This window comes from Gobio gobio (genome assembly GCF_949357685.1).
Source record: "Gobio gobio genome assembly, chromosome: 17".
NCBI classification, from domain to species: Eukaryota; Metazoa; Chordata; class Actinopteri; order Cypriniformes; family Gobionidae; genus Gobio; species Gobio gobio.
The window spans coordinates 21,223,814-21,241,325 of NC_137110.1; the positions used below are offsets into that span (position 1 = coordinate 21,223,814).

A 17,512-nucleotide genomic window follows, 5' to 3' on the forward strand; every position below is an offset into this window, starting at 1 on the left:
GTATGGATATAATCCTGATTATCAGTGGAAAGAATTTGAAATGAGGAACTACTATCAACATACAAGACATATACAGAAAGTTACTTCCAGTGGAAGTCTATTGGGCAACCATTTTATGTGCATAACTGTCAGTGCATTTATTTTATTGGATTTTTATTTTACAAACTGAGGTGGAGGTCAAAATGATTTTCTGTTATAATCAACATTACACCATAAATATTGTAGATTGGGCTTACCTTTGGGAATTAAACCTAAAATATTCCCTTAAATTGAAGGGAAAACCCCAATTTGTTTGACAACAGTTTTCTGAATTCTGACTCAGTGTTTGTGCATATGCAAAAATTGTTAAATATGGTAACATTTTACAAAACTGTTTGTTGTAAAGACATCTTGAACAAACAATGAACATCTATTTATGACATTTAATAACCCTGAGTTGGTCATTTATAAATATACTGTTGTTTAATTATGTTTGTTGAGTATACAATAATATTAATTTTTGTACAACTTGAAATGTAACATTAATAAATGCAAAAATGTTCATTGTTAGTTCATGATACTTAATGCTTTAATTAATGATAAAAAACAAAAAGATTTTGTTTGTGTAACCCAAAACATTTATAATGACATAACATCTATAAAACATGCATTAACTAGGCAGTTTGACTGGTATTTTAACACACTGTACTGTTTATGTAATGGAATTAACCTACAGTGCACATAATATACACACAGTGCTGAGATATGGTGCTTTAGAGTGAGTTTTTCCTCATTGTTTACTGAGTTCATCCTCAGTATAACCTTTTATATGAGAAATATCTACAAGTGTGTTATTGCCTATTTACATTTCCTGTACTCTTGCTGGTCAGCCTCAGACCCAAGTGTTTTATTTTGATATGACCGTTTGGCTTTGTTTCTCTCTCTCTCTTTACAGTCAGTAACACTCGTTTTATTGCTGCTGTTATTGAGAGGCACACACACAGTCCAGAACGACGGCGGAGATACTGGGGCCGGTCAGGGACAGAAAGTGACCATGGTAAGCGCACGTGTGTGTGTGTGTGTGTGTGTGTCTGTGCACTCTTGCCTTAAATTCTAAAGGGAAAAAAAACATTAGTAGGTTTGAAAAGATCCTTTTGAAACAAGGGTCAAGGAAAAATTCAAAGGCGTCACCATCAAATTTCTCACCTGAAAATATATTGTGAGTGTTATTATTGAAATAAAGCAAAGCCTACCCCAGGAGCTCAGTGTATGCCTGTGCTCCGCATCTATTTCATTGGCGGCTCCAGGCTTGGGTTACACGGAGTCTACAGTGCATGCTAAATCTACCGCCCCTCAGGGATGAGGCTTTCTGGAGATCATTGTGTAACCAGCAAGAGGAGAAAGGGCAACCCTATTCCACAAGGAGAAGTGCAATGAGAGAACCGGAGGAAGAAAGACAGCAAAGTAGGTAGATTGAGAGATGTGAGAACAGTTAGAGGTGGCAAAGACCAAGTACAGAAGTTTCTTCCCTGTATTTTTATTTGGCTGGGTTAAAGGTCGCCTCCCACCGCCTGCTCAGTCATCCAGCTTAAGGGGTCGTTTTAAAGCAATATCGATTTGGCTTTTGAGTGTGTGTGTAAGCGGGAACACAGCGCCAAAGCTTTTTCCTGTGCGCTCTGACTCATTACCGCTCCACCAACACAAGAGTTTTCGCCAGGAGCAACGTAGATGTACGAGTTCTCGCTGTAGAACGAGGTTTAAAGGATTTCTCTAAACAGAGATGTGTTTACTGCCAGGAAGATGCTTTTTAGTACTTGTTTGAATGCTTGGCTTTTTGATATGTTTAGGGGTAGATCGGTTTTATTCTCACTGCAGAGTTTTCAAAGCTGATTCCAGATCCACTCTGAGGTGGCTCATGCAAACATTGATCAAAGTCAGGATCATAAGAGGCTTTTGACCTTTCTTTTCACCTCCGATCCTGTTTCAAATGTCAAATGTGGCTAGACGTTTGGCCACTTGACAGCAGGACAAGCCTTTTTTGTGCTCTTTGTACTGTACTTTCATTTAATTCAGGACATGCTGTGACATTATTACAGTTTCCTACACAAGGTTTTGTAACCATTGCGAGATTCTTTCCCACCATACATTTAGTTGCCAGAAAATGTCTAATCTGTTATTTGCTTCAGCTATTTCATGTTCATCTTTGTGTCTTTTACATTGTTGTCTAAACAAGAACTGTAGCAGTTTGACAGAGGAAAATGGATTTGGGTAGTTGACAAATAACATTGAGCTTCTTTTTTCGACATCAAGATTTTAAGTTAAAATGTATGGATAAAGGGAAGTGTATGTTTCAGGTGATATAACTCATCACCATTTTTTTCACCATCATGTTTTTAATCAAATTTTATGTATTTATTCATTTATTTGATTGCTTATTTTTTGGCAGTTAATGACACGTTCAATTTTGAAAGTAGAAATATTCCATATAGTCTCTCAAGTCTGTATATTGTATAATAATAGGTGTAGTAGGAAGTAGGCCTCAGGATATTGTTCCTCAATGCAAAACTGGTAATAACATGAACACCACTTTACACTATTGTCATTCCTCTGCACCACAACTTCATTAATATTATAATAATTACTGCTACTGTATCAATACATTTATAACAAATAGCTGTTTTTATAATATTGCATTGCACAAGCATTATTATCTGTATCCCTGATCCAGTACATTTATTGTTCATAGTGTTTACGTGTAGTTACTGTTTTATTTAGTAGTGGCCAAAAGTGATGCCCGGAGGAGATTTTTGTCTTTAATGACCCTACAGGTTTGATTAAATCATCAAAATATGAGGAAGATAATATGAGGGAAGAGCATTTATTTATCTGACAAAATTATTTGGCAAAAAATGGTAAACTACAGCTACAGGTTTCATTTTACTATGCAAAAACAATGTATAGAAAAACAAAAAGCTCACAGGAAAAAGCATACATTGTGTTTTTGACAAAAATTATGTCCGAACAATTTACCATGTTTCACAAATACAGTTTTTGTGAACAGTTTGCTCCAATCTCAACTACAGAATATCCATACAAAGTTTTTTGTAATTTTTTAGCATTTGAATAAAGGGTGAAAATGTCAATTTCCCTAGGCCAGACATTTGGCCACTACTACACTAACGTTCAAAAGTTTGCGGTCAGTAAGATAAAAAACAACAACAAAAAAAACAAAAACAAGAATGCTTTATTTATCAAAGATGCGTTAAATTGATGAACAGTGACAAAGACTTTGACATTGTTACAAAAAATTGTGAACATTTTCATATGACACTGAAGACTGGAGTAATGATGCAGAACATTCAGCTTTGCCATTACAGGAATAAACTACATTTTAAAGTAACTTTACATTATATTACTGTTTTTAATACATTATTCTGTCAACTTTTTTGCATCAGATTCAGAATTTGTTTAATTCTTATAGGAAAAGTAATATTATGTTGTTTTTTTCTGTGTGAAGAGTGTGAGATTAGAATGGATTATGATTCATTAAAATTCTAAGTTTAATGAGGGACTAAAGAGCTCATGATTTCCATCAGCAGTTCCTCCAAAATTTCTGTTTTAAATTTCCCTTCTAACTGCTGTTTTAGAGATACAAAACGCTGTTAGCTATACTTGTAGAACATTTTAGATTCCGAGTTATTCTATACTGTACCTTCCGAAAATATTGATTGTGTGTCTATTTATATGTAGGTTATAGCACCATGAGCCCTCAGGAAGACAGCGAAAACCCGCCTGGCAACAACGATCCTCTATCGGCGGGCGTTGATGTGGGCAATCACGACGAGGACCTCGACCTGGACACGCCTCCGCAGACCGCTGCTCTTCTCAGCCATAAGTTCCATCCCTACCGGCACCCCCACATGCACCACCCCCTGCACCTGCACACGCACCATCTCCAGGCGGCCGTCACCGTGCACAGCGTGGATGCCGAGTGCTGATCCCGCCCACCCTTGACCCCAAACAATCCGCCAACCCTGCCTTTTATGCCACTGATATCTTCATCCACAACCCCCAGCATGAGCCAGCCCTCCAGTCAGGCCCTGCCACCTCCAAAAACAGGGGAGAACCTGAACGCTCAGCTCTCCCTGGGCATCCACTGATGGTGGTCAGAGGTGTTTTGTGCTTAGTGACCATGGAGGCGAACATTTGACCTCTGTAGAGGTCATTAGGGAGTGGATTTGGCAGGTGCATACGATACAAAGCTCCTTATGTTTGTTTGTTTTCTTTCTTTTTTCCAAGAAACAATGAAGATGAAAGGATTATTTTTCTACTATTTATTTAACAGGAGTGGAGATGGAGATAAATGAATGGGGAAAAAAAGAGAAATTGACTGACTGAATTTGTCAGCTTTCTTCTTGGCCTGTGGAGCCCTGGTTTTGTCCTTCACTAGACTGCGAGGCAGCCTTGAAGGATTCGATTCATGGCACATTTGAGTCACACACATGCCATGCGAATTTCTTGTGGGGAGAGTAAACAAAGCATTTCAAGGAACAATAGACATGAATGCCTGTGCTGCACATCAAGGAGACGTGAGAAAGTGCTGTATTCTGATGAGCTGTCACTCTCTGGTTTGTTTTTTTGATGGTGTGAGATGGTGAATTTCAAGACACTGTGCAATGTGACCAAGGTGTTCTGGGCCACAAACCCAGTGCAGGATATTTTAAATTTTTAAAACATGACTGGGAGAGAGACTATGCTCAGTCCTGCCACTGTGTGTAAAAGCTCTCTTTGTATTTCTGTCTGCCTGATTATTTTACATTCGGTGTACGAGAGAGAGAGAGAGAGAGAGAGAGAGAGAGAGAAACTGAGTGTGCATGTGTTGGTGCTTGTGGACGTAATTGTGTGTGAATGCGATGGATGTGTGATGCCACAGATGGATCGTCTCCATTAATGTTGTCGTTTTTTAAGTCATTAGTCAGTATTGATGGAATGCCATGATATTTTTTCAAATCCTTCTAAACCCATCTGCACTTTTACTCAACTGCCTGTCTACTGGTATGTAGACATTGTGCTCTTGTGATTTTAGAGGGATTGTGTCTATTGTTTTCAGAATGAAATGATATACCGTGTATATACATCTAAAATTTAACAAAGTAGCTATAAATGTGTCATACACTACAAATCTTTTATCGTCGTCAGAAGTCTTTTATTGTGCCAATGTTTATTGAGTTGGGTTTATAGGACCTGTAGAGTTTTACATTGAGATTTACATTAAATTACATTGAGATTTGGGTGGGGGAAACAGCTAATGAATAGTTTATGATTTTAATTTATCCGTGGCAAGAAATCATGGCCATAATCATAAATGATCACGCAACTTTTCACACATTATGATACAGAATTCTGGTACATTAGTTCTGTCCAGCCATGTCCCCGTGAAATTTCAAACTCAAACTGTTACTGTGACAGTTTTAAGCAAGTATACCTTAGAGACTGCTGAATCATATCTATGAATCATATTTTATGTGCTTAAAGTTCAGTCAGCGTGCAGTTATCATTTCTATTTGACAATTTAAAGATGATCTTCAGATATATTGCAGGGCAAACTGCGATCAGTCTGGTCATTATATGGTATCTTCTGTGATTCCAACATGTGGTCATAATGCAGAGTTTGGTATTTGTGTTTATATGCAGTTCTGCATTTAGCGTCAGATGAGAAGATCCCATATTTGCCTTATTAAAATGTTTTACAGAACAAGTAACTTCAGTACTTCGATTTCAGTCAGCTCATAATTCAACCACCCCAGGAGGATTGTGGGCTAGTTGTCACACTTTTTACTCCAGTGAATAGGGTGGGGTTACTGAATAAATCAATTTCTGTGTAGGCACATGCCTTACAGTCTTGGCTACAAAAAAACCTTTCAAATGTTATTGCCAAGGAAAAAAAGATTCAGTTGATTAAACGCATTGATTTTTGCACATTGGGTAAGGGGAAATCTGCCTATTAAAAGGTTTTTCTGATAAATTAAAAAAAGGAAAGTTTTGAGCTAAAGGACGCCTGCCTTTACATGCACATGAACTTTAATGACATCCCATTCTTAATCCATAGGGTTTAATATGGAGTTGGTCCACCCTTTGCAGCTATAACAGCTTCAACTCTTCTGGGAAGGCTTTCCACAAGGTTTAGGGAATTTTTGACCATTCTTCTAGAAGTGCATTTGTGAGGTCAGGCACTAATGTTGGACGAGAAGGCCTGGCTCACAGTCTCCACTCTAATTCATCCCAAATGTGTTCTATCAGGTTAAGGTCAGGACTCTGTGCAGGCCAGTCAAGTTCCTCCACACCAAACTCGATCATCCTTGTCTTTATGGCCCTTGCTTTGTGCACTGGTGCGCAGTCATGTTGGAACAGGAAGGGGCCATCCACAAACTGTTCCCACAAAGTTGGGAGCATGAAATTGTCCAAAATGTCTTGGTATGCTGAAGCATTAAGAGTTCCTTTCCCTGGAAATAAGGGGCCAAGCCCAACCCCTGAAAAATGACCCACACCATAATCCCCCTCCACCAAACTTTACACTTGGCACAATGCAGTCAGGCAAGTATCATTCTTCTGGCAACCGCCAAACCCAGACTCGACCATCAGATTGCCAGACAGAGAAGCGTGATTCGTCACTCCAGAGAACACGTCTCCACTGCTCTAGAGTCCAGTGGCGGCGTGCCTTACACCACTGCATCCGACGCTTTGCATTGCACTTGGGCATGTAAGGCTTGGATGCAGCTGCTCAGCCATGGAAACCCATTCCATGAAGCTCTACACACTGTTCTTGAGCTAATCTGAAGGCCACACGAAGTATGGAGCTCGGTAGCTATAGACTCTGCAGAAAGTTGCCGACTTCTGCGCACTGTGCGCCTCAGCATGCGCTGACCCCACTCTGTGATTCTACCACTTCGTGGCTGAGTTGCTATTGTTCCCAATTGCTTCCACTTTGTTATAATACCACTAACAGTTGACCATGGATAGTATTTAGTAGTGAGGAAATTTCACGAATGGTCTTATTGCACAGGTGGTAACCTATCACGGTACCATGCTTGAATTCACTGAGCTCCTGAGAGCGACCCATTCTCTCACAAATGTTTGTCGAAGCGTCTGCATGCCTAGGTGCTTGATTTATACATCTGTGGCCATGGAAGTGATTGGAACACCTGAATTCAATGATTTGGAGAGGTGTTCCAATAATTTTGGCTATATAGTGTACATTTGTGTATCTGGACTTTTGACCTCATAGTTACTGAGAAGTATCCCAAGTGTTAGCTAGTTTGACAACTAGCCCCGGTGTCCTCTAAATATTATTACTCAATTAACAGTTATCAACATTTCTTATGGCAAAACATTTGCATCAAAGCGCACCATTATTTCTTTATGGTATTTCTTTTCAGTATATCCATCATAACCCATAAAAAAAAAGATTTATTCCAGGTTAATGTGTTGACTGTTTAATTTCTAAAATATCACTGCATGTGTGAATTATCTGTGTAAATGAAGCAAAACAGGGCAGGATTAACATATGAGTCTGCTCCATTGTGACATCATCAGCTCATTTCTGACCTACATTTATAGTTTGCACATAACAGGCAAATAAGGTCATTGTGAAGTGCAGGGCATTCCTCACGCGCTGCTGCTGCTGGGATTTGCATACAAGGTCATAAAAGTGTTACGGCACCGTTGATTCTTGGTGGATAATTTTAACCCAAACGTGAGTTGCTTGCACACAGTGAGGTTGGTATAAAAGTGGAGCACTTCTGTTAAATTGGGGCCATGGGGGACAGCATCATTTTTGAAACAGTTTGTTTCAAAGCACTTAAAAAGAAAACGATTTATATAGACTTTGCATCCTGCATGTAAAAAAATGTCATCACGTCCTTCCCGATGTTGAATATTTTGCTGCATTCACACCGTTGTATGCTGGCTGCGTCCTTTGACTCTGAGTTATTTGTTTCTAGCAAATTAATCTGCAACAGTCAGGTGGTACAGCGGTCACGTGCACAAGTCGGAGCTCTCCGAACATTCCAAGTTTACAACTTGTAATTGCGAGTTCTACAAGGATGCGAGCGTTTTTTTACAAGCTGTAATCTCATAATTATGAAAATTACGACCAGTGATGGGTGTAATGCATTACTAAGTATTTAATTACTTTTCCCTTGAATAAGGGATTACTCTTAATTTTTCTGTAATTTGATTAATTACTGATGTTATTGTATTAAATATTATTGACCAAAGAACAATTCTATAAAACGAGAGAGGAGCTTACATCAACATTTTACATATAATGATAAAATGTATGTTTTTAATGTAACTTCACCCTTTAAATATTTTAAGAATAATTTTACATTTAATTGAAAGAATTAAAAGAGTAGTTTCATGTCTATCCTTATTGTTCAACTGGTCAAGATTGATATGGGATTAAGAAAGTAATTGGCCTTAAAAGACCTTAAAAGTGTTCCAATATCATTTTCCTATTAAATTCAAGGGTGTTAATTGTAATTTCATGTTCATTTTATTTATTTAGATTGCAAAACAAACAAATAAAAAGTATTTAGAACTCTTTTTTTGCATTTAACGATACTATTTAGGCCTACATTATGGATGAAAGGGTTTTTACATGTTAGCCTACATGTTATTTATTAAAACCAACTCAATCCCCAAATCAGTTAGAGTAGTTCACCTTAAAATGAAAATTACCCCATAATTTACTCCCACTCAAGCCATCCTAGGTGTATACGACTGTCTTCTTTCTGATGAACACAGAGTTAGCTATATTAATAAATATCCTGCTCCAGGAGGTTAATAAAGTCCTTCTTAAGCGAATCAATGGGGTTTTGTAAGAAAAATATCCATATTTAAAACTAGTTATGAAGTAAAATATGTAGCTTCCACCAGACCACCTTACGCAGAAAGTGGAACACCTCTCGCATGTTCAAAGCTTATTCTGTAAGTTGAAGCTATTTTATAGATATTTTATTTTATAAAGTTTTAAATATGTAGATATTTTTCTTACAAAACCCCATTGATTTGCTTCAGATGGTCTTTAACTCCACCAGAGCTGTGTGGAGTAGGCTACATATGGATGGATACACTTTTTTTGAGCTTCAAACTCAATGGACCCTGTTACTGCCATTGGAAGCATCAGGATATTTATTAATATAACTCTGTGTTCATCAGAAAGAAGAAAGTCATATACACCTAGGAGGATGGCTTGAGTGGGAGTAAATCATGGGGTCATTTTCATTAAGTGTAGGCTACTCCTTTAAATCCTCAGTAGCCATTCATTGCGTTTACATTTGGTTCATTCATTGTTTGTCGGCTCATTAGCCTGGTTCACTTTGACCGATGCAGTAGTACTCGTAAACCAAACCTTTAGATCGATTTAATTACCGGTTCAACTGATTCATTTAAAAGAATCCGACTCGAAAGACTCTTTCGTTCGTGATTCGGACTTCGCTAGTCGAAGCTTTAGAGAAAACCGGCAGGTGCTCAAGTTTCCAGCAGCTTCTCAAATGTTTCTGTCACGTAGCCTATTCATGTGAGATATGTGCAAACTGTTCAGTTTAATTACTTATTGTTCTCTCGCTTTACAGTGTTTACCTCACAAAAAAGTGAGTTGTGAAACTAGACAGTCGCGCATAAATGAATAAATCGCCCGTGGATTCGCGATCCTTGAGACCACACACACACACACACACACACACACACACACACACACACACACACACACACACACACGACTCGGATACCGCCGCCCACGCACACTACGCACTCAACACAGCTCGCGGTGAGGAGTTGAAGCCCATCACCCCTTTACATAAACACACGCGCGTCCCAGATGCGCGATCTGCCCGCTCCAACACTCGCTCGAGCGCCCACGCACTACTTTTCTGAGCCATTGAAATATTCTGGTCTTCTCTCTCACTCCCACTCAGAGACGCGCTGAATCACTGCTTCAGTTCATGCTCAGGTAATTCAGATGAACACATAAATGTGAGGGTCTTTCTGAAACTTCCCATCCCAAACCTGGTGAAAACCATTCGTGTGCATGCAATGATGGATTCATTAATCATGAATTAATCCGCGCAATGCAATTTATTGAACTGACCATTGTATTTATCAAGCATTATTTTACATATCCGTGTGCTTTAGACGTCCAAAATTGCACAGGTCATTTCACGCTTAATAAAAGTGTTTAAATTATTATTATTATTATAATGGTTCTCGTGTCGGGGGGAAAAACAGCCAGAATTAGAGCAATATGCTATCCTCATTCTTAAAGAGTCAAACGCAATGGTCTGTAAGTATTGTTGATGTGGGATGTGTAGCTGCTGAAACTGAAAGCGTTCATTCAGGGACATTATAAGGACTCCTGTGATGGAGTCTGCCAGGAGATGGCATTTAGCACACCCACGAGAGACGGCATATAAGTCATTCATTCCACACCAGACCCAGTGTAACGAGTCAAAAGATCTGTCAGGCATGCATGATTTTCTGCAGGCATGCCTTCAGATGTTTCGCCATACATTATCTCTCCACGCGTACAGACTAAATGATTTTTGAGCTATAAATGTCATCTTGTTTATTTAATCTTTCATGCAGCAGTTCAATAAACAATTAGTTAATACGGAATAACTTGCATTTTTAGACACATTATTGCCAGTAGCCTATGCTTGCTCCATCAATGAAAAATAGTTCCAAATGAAAATGTGTATCTCTGAACAACACTCAGCAGTGGTGTTTCATTCCTGAATTATTCTGTTCTTTTTGAATGAACCGGATGAGTGAATGATTCAATAAGTCACTTGTCACCATGTAGGCTACTGATGTAACGGCTGAAGGGGTCGCTGAATAATCGCCGCTATGGGACAGAATGTTGGGAACGAAGGGATACAAACACTAGTGAAAGTTGAACGGCACTTGAAATGGCAATTAATTGTTCTGCCAAAATAAGCTGTTGTACTGTACATCAGAATATAGGCGTGGTCACACATTGTTTGGTGAACTATAGTTGTTCCAATATGAATCCACACGATCTGGAGTCTTGAGTGCAGGCGAAAAAAAGTTTCCCATAGAGATTTTGCTCATTTTCAACTTTGCCACATGGATTTGCTGTGCTGACCGACAGAAAGCTTCTTGATTTGAGTGACTTCTGTGTGAGCTGAACTTGAAGCTGTGGTCACATTTGAATTTGCTAACAAAAAAGTCAATTCTTTTGTCTGTGAAATTTTGCTGAAATTTCACTGTGACCACACCTTAAAGGTGCACTATGTAAAAAATGTTCAGTAAAATATCCAAAAACCACTAGGCCATGTGTTATACATTTTGTTCAGTTGAGTACTTACAATATCCCAAATGTTTCCAACTATTTGTAAACCGTGAGAAAATAGCTATTTTAACCAAGGAAACGGGACGTGTGAGGGAGTCACCAGTCGCATATCTGCGTTCCCCTCGGTTCCCGGTTTTATTTAGCAGAAACGCTTTACTCTTACTGCAGTTTGCAAAAAGTGTCATAGCAGCCGCCAAGCGAACGCACAGAGTAACGTCATATCATTTTCAACACACTCAGATGTATCTAATATGATAAACAGAGCTGCATTACCTCATACTCATGACCGGAAAAGCGGAAATGGCTAAAGGTAAAACCATAATAAAGGTCCCGCTGCTCGCGAGGCTTGTGTTGCGCTCTTCTTATTAACAATCCCTCCTGCTTCTGCTTCATTCTACAGTAACATTAATAATCGCATTCATGAACATGATTTCTGCCCTAGTCTTATCCCGATTATTTTCCACCGGCTGTGAGGTGGAGACCACATGTCCCAAGATCCTGCGCTCAAACTTGGCATCATCAAACTACGCCTTTGTTTTGATTAGGCAACCTCTATGTGGACAGAAAAGTTACATTGTGCAGCTTTAAAGGTAGGGTAGGCAATTTCGGAGAGGCTAGCAATAGCAAGCTTTGAAAGCATGAGAACCCGCCATCCCTTCAGAACGCTCTCCCAAGCTACGCCTCCTCCAAAACACACAAACACGCACAGCAGAATCTGCAAAGCGCCACAAGACGGCATTAAGTTACCTCATGTCTCAATGTACATTACAATAATAATGAATGTAGACAACTTACTCTTACTTGCACCACCTGACTGCCTCAGATTCATTTCGGTGTTGATGGTCCAAAGCTCTGGGCAGAACGTCACATTGCCATCTCGTAATTACGGTTATGACATGGTGTGAACACAGCATAAGTTTTGGTTCAGGAGAAACTGTAAAAGGCGGCTGCTGTTTGTTTGTGGCGCTCAGTGACTCTGTCTACAACTCTGCATAACCTTACGGAATGCACTAATGACCTGCGACGTCACGATTGACAGCTGAGATTGACAGCTGAGATTGACAGCTGAGATTGACAGCTTCTCTGAGTGAGGTTGTCACTGAGGCACTAACAGACTTTTTTGGGAGGAGTTATTTCCATAACTGTTTATTTCAGACCAACATAATGAATTGTTCTGCATCTGTGAGAGTGTGGGCGGGCTTTTGATATCGCAGCTCTACTTTCTGCTCTCTACCGCGTAGATTCTGGTCCCGAGATCACTACTGCGCAGACTCTGTCCCAAATCTGCGCAAGATGTCAGCGCCATCGAATGAAGACGCGTCGTCCATATTTTTTTACGGTCTATGGTGTACATCAGTTGTACACACGTTATTGCGGTGCATTGTGGGATTGAATGAATGCACTCAATAACGTCCACTATGGTTTTGGACACCAGTAAGTTACATATGGCTGTCCCCTCAAATAGTGCCCTATTTAAGAGTATAGGGGGTGATTTCGGACACAGCCGTGGTCTTCCTACGAGTCCGCATTTTCGTAACATAACACCGCTTTGACTGTCGGGAAGAAGTCTGCTGCGGAGCTCGCTTTAGTGCGGGATCGGCAAAAGTGTGCATCGAAGGCACATATTGACCGCAAAGGGGGTTCTCACGAGCACCCTTCTGAAACCTAAAATGACAAATGGGACACCATACGGTCGCATGGACTTAACGAACACGCACACGCGGCAGCCATTAAGTCCACAAGACCGCAAGTTCATATGAAGTGTGCCATCTGGCACAGGGCCTAAGAAAAATGTGTGGGGTGGGAATTAATTTTATCCATCGGGAATTGATTGGATGGATCATTGTGTTCTCATGTGATTGACAGGTTGTCCTGCCCTCCAGAGGAAGAACACGTCATCAGAGAAGATATCTTTGCAAGGGGGGCACATCATTTTCTTTTAAATATGCTAATGAGAAGCATTGATCAATAATTATAATACATACTGCATTCCATAAAAAAATTGTTATTTATGATTTTATAGTGACTTTGAATATGTGCTTTTAAATGTGTTGCCTTAATAAAGAAATACTAGATTTAGGCTACTTAAATATTGCTATTGTTTTTACATTTGTTATAACAACACTAAGATCTGCACAGCACACTGTAACTATTATTGTATTACATCATTATCACGGACTGTTACAGAGTTTTGTAGTGTACTGTTTTATTACTTGCTGTCGTGTGACATTGTTCTTTTCAGAATTATAGTTTTTGTTTTAAATTATTATTTTATACTGCCCTGGTAATCAGGAAAAAAGAGACTGCTAGTCAGAATGTTTAGTTTTCCATCGGTGGAGGTCGCCAGCCGTGTGTCGGAGCTCATCCACGCTTACTTTGTAGAGTGCCGTCGATGGGTTTGACTCAAAGCACAGACGCCCACCTATCCGCTCTCTCCGACTCACTTTCCACCGAGCGCTTCAAAATGGCGGCAGCTTCATCCATCCAGCCGCCGAGCGTGCATGCGACAAAGCGGGAAAATTCACCTCACCCGGAGTCCGACAGCCCCGCGAGCCGACAGGAAGAGGACGCAGCATCCGAGGGGATCACCATCCTTAGAGATCTACCGGAACTTGATCCCGAGGAGATCGAGAAACGGCTGGAGAAAACTCGCAGAGAGCTGAGCAACAGGAGGAAGATCCTTATTAAGAACCTGCCACAGGATACAACTAACCAGGTAGAGAGATTTACATACATCAGCCTGACAGGTAAAAGTTTCACTGCTCACTAGTTCATTAGGAAAAAAAGAAGCACACGTCCAAGGGCTTTTCTTTATAGCACGAAGTGTGTTTGTTTGTTTGTTTGTCAAGATACATAAACCGCTTTTATTATTTCATGCGTTTACATCTAAAGTAGCCTATATAAACAGACCGTTTAGCACAGCACGCATGACCGGTGCTATACGTTTCAGCCAAAATAAATAAAATGACAAACGCTTAAGTTCCTAGAAAGTTAAATTAAAACAATTGATAGTTTGAAATACGGATATTGGGCATCAAATTAACGGCTGAGTAAACGCAAACAGTTCAGTTTGTGACCTTGAAAGATGAATGAATAGATAAGTGCTGAAACTTTTACGTTCATCATAAAACCTGTAAGTTAGGTATAACCGACCATCGAAATAACTGTTTGCGCGCGACCCTAAACGTTATCTGCCTTAAAATAACAACAAAATGTATATTGTGAGTCACCACTGAAGTGAAACGAAAACAAATAAGTGGAAAATATGCAGTAAAATAACAGCCCGACGGCACCTTTGATGAACGCGCGCTCCAGCGTCTGAATAGCCGAGTTCCGCTGAAAACGAGCTGCTCACCGTCTCTCTAGTTCAGTTTTGAATCAATCATTTTGTCTTATGTGCCCCTACAACTTAACCACAAATACGACTAAAATACTCCTTCATTAACTCCAAACTATAGATATATTTCGTGTGACTGTTAATATACTGAACTTCTTTCGAAATAAATTCCATGATATAACACTCACTAGAAAAACGTAATGAGCCCTAATGTTTTTGTTTTGTCAAATTATTCCTAATGATTTGCTAATATACTTTATCATTCCTTTATTAAAACAGTTAGGATATTGAAATATGACTTGTTTACTTATTAATGAAGGAAACATGCAGCAGCTTTTATTTATTTGCCTGGTTGTGGTTAGACGTTGTCTTGAGGCATGTTTGCTCATGGAGACAGACTGACTGAGATCCGGCTGAGGGCGTTCAGGCAGGGAGAACAGCACAGCGGTGAGCTGAACTCTGAGTGGGAGATTTTCATATTCAACGAGCTGAGGTAGCTGCTGCCGATGGCATTTCCTACAGAGTTTTCCTCACATTTTTAATGTCAGTAAACATGTCGGATACCTGGGTCCTTGAGGGAGGTGTAATATTTCCCCAGCTTCAGGAGGAGATGAATGCAGTTAATATCCAATTGTTAGTATCTGCTGAACAGACGCCACCGCACTGTACGTCTGCACTTCAACACTGCACAAAACTTGCACTTTCATGTTAGGTTGTCATGAACATCTCATGCAAAAGCAGATTGTTTTAAATACAAGTACTTGTTTTCACATACTAATGTATATTATTTCACACAGCACATACTGTTGTATTACAAGCACCTATAACCTTAGACAGCATGAGTAACAGTTTGGAGAAGAGTGTCAGGTGCACACCACCGCTGTGATCAGGTCACAGACTGGCGGCTTATCACTAAGAACACATGTCAGGCAAAGCAGCTCTCTCTCCCTTTCTGTCGGTGTCCCTCATTCATACATACACAATCACTCTGCTCCTTGTACTGAATAATTTAAGAGTAGGCCAGTCACAGGTTGGGGCAGGAGAAATGTCTGAAATGATGTTGACTGGCTCTTTGTCAGGTGACATCTGATGCGCTTCATATTTGTGGGGATCTCACCCCCTCCTCACTGTTGAACTCTGTCCACTCTTCCACAGGTTTGTAGTTGGTTTGGGTGTCAGTAGCAGATGTTCAGCACTGGAGGATGGAGGTGCATGTTCTCTCAACACAGCAATTAACGTAAAAAAATAAAATTAAAGCATTATATGTATGTAACGTACGTTTTTTTGAGACTTTCTGAATGTGTCTGAATACTCATACGAACATTTACAGATAGATCGAGCGATTATATACATATATATACACACCGATCAGGCAAAACATTATGACTGGTGGAGTGAATAACACTGATTATCTCTTCATTACTGCAACTGTTAGTGGGTGGGATATATTAAGCAGCAAGTGAACATTTTGTCCTCAAAGTTGATGTGTTAGAAGCAGGAAAAATGGCCAAGCGTAAGGATTTGAGCAAGTTTGACAAGGGCCAAATTGTGATGGCTAGACGACTGGGTCAGAGCATCTCCAAAACTGCAGCTCTTGTGGGGAGTTCCCGGTTTGCAGTGGTCAGTACCTATCAAAAGTGGTCCAAAGAAGGAACAGCGGTGAACAGGATCATGGGCGGCCAAGGCTCACTGATGCACGTGGGGAATAAAATGAATGTAATCCTTAAAACCAGTAGGCTTTTATCACCCATCCCTAAATAAAAATAGATTTAAAATCTGCCAAATATTTAGAGGAAATATGTAGGCTTACAATTGTTAAAGGCTCAGATACCTAGTTGTAGTGACTAAGAGGTCATTGCACACTGTTCATAGGGATGCTCCGTTCGATCAGTATTGGATGATTATCACATTCTACTATGACTCCCCGATGAGCGCATAAACGGTATACAGATAGTAAACCAAATTGACGCACATTTGGAGCAGGTTGTCTCAATTCAAACCAGCCCACACACAGCATAACATCTTACGTATAGATCTCACAGAGTGACATGACATGCTGCTTGGCTTGAGCTAGGACTTCTGGGATCCGATCATGTTGCGATCATGACGCAGTGTTTTCCAATGTCGTTTGAAAGTTTAACTAATGGAAATTGTGAAAACAGAAAAAGTGATGATTTATTTTGTTATTATTCATGCCTGACATGATGTCTATTAAGTATATGAGAGGTCATAAAAACAAGTTTGGGCTTGTTCACAGTCATTTCAGCTGAATCTGGGCCAAATTTTATGTTGATATCTCAAAGCGAAAGTTATGGCATTTGGAACCATGGTAGCCTTTTTATTAAAAGTCTAAAAACCTCTCCAAACAGAGTATTTTTTCAGAGTATTTTTTACTGAACATAAGAACTACTTACATGGGTAAACGCCACATCACTTTTTCTGTTGTTGTTTTTTCCAACAGTGTTATAAAATAAGAACCTCAGAACAAAAAATTACAATTTTCCTCAAAATTGTAAAGGTTTTCTACCACATGAGACCTTGCACTTGATGATACTCTGTTGTTTGTAGAGTTATAAGCCAGTACATTTAAGTATTCCACTTGAAATCACATGAAATCATTAAAAATGCCTTCAATGGGGGGTTAACAGCGACCGTCAACAAAGACTTATACTATAATATTACTTATTTAAAGCTTGAATGATTGGTATCGGTCGATCGTGATGAAAAAAATGGGTAGTTGGTATCGGCTGCAAAAATCCTGATCTGAGCATCTCTACTGTTTACCTAATGTTGCTCGCTAAAATAAATTGTTTCCCTTCCCCTTC

General features: G+C 39.7%; 2 protein-coding genes across 2 annotated transcripts in view; both read left to right on the top strand.

Moving 5' to 3' along the window:
- cachd1 (cache domain containing 1) overlaps positions 1 to 5,166 on the top strand; it is a 94,220-nt gene extending 89,054 nt beyond the window's left edge. The window contains exons 26-27 of the mRNA XM_079840801.1: positions 935 to 1,036; positions 3,730 to 5,166. Coding sequence (XP_079696927.1) covers positions 935 to 1,036; positions 3,730 to 3,977 — 350 coding nt within the window. The 3' untranslated portion in view covers positions 3,978 to 5,166. The remainder of the gene's footprint in view (positions 1 to 934; positions 1,037 to 3,729) is intronic.
- An 8,576-nt stretch (positions 5,167 to 13,742) lies between these two features.
- Positions 13,743 to 17,512, top strand: part of raver2 (ribonucleoprotein, PTB-binding 2) — a gene marked incomplete at its 5' end in the record, with an annotated part of 89,563 nt that continues 85,793 nt past the window's right edge. The window contains one exon of the mRNA XM_079840806.1: positions 13,743 to 14,066. Coding sequence (XP_079696932.1) covers positions 13,743 to 14,066 — 324 coding nt within the window. The remainder of the gene's footprint in view (positions 14,067 to 17,512) is intronic.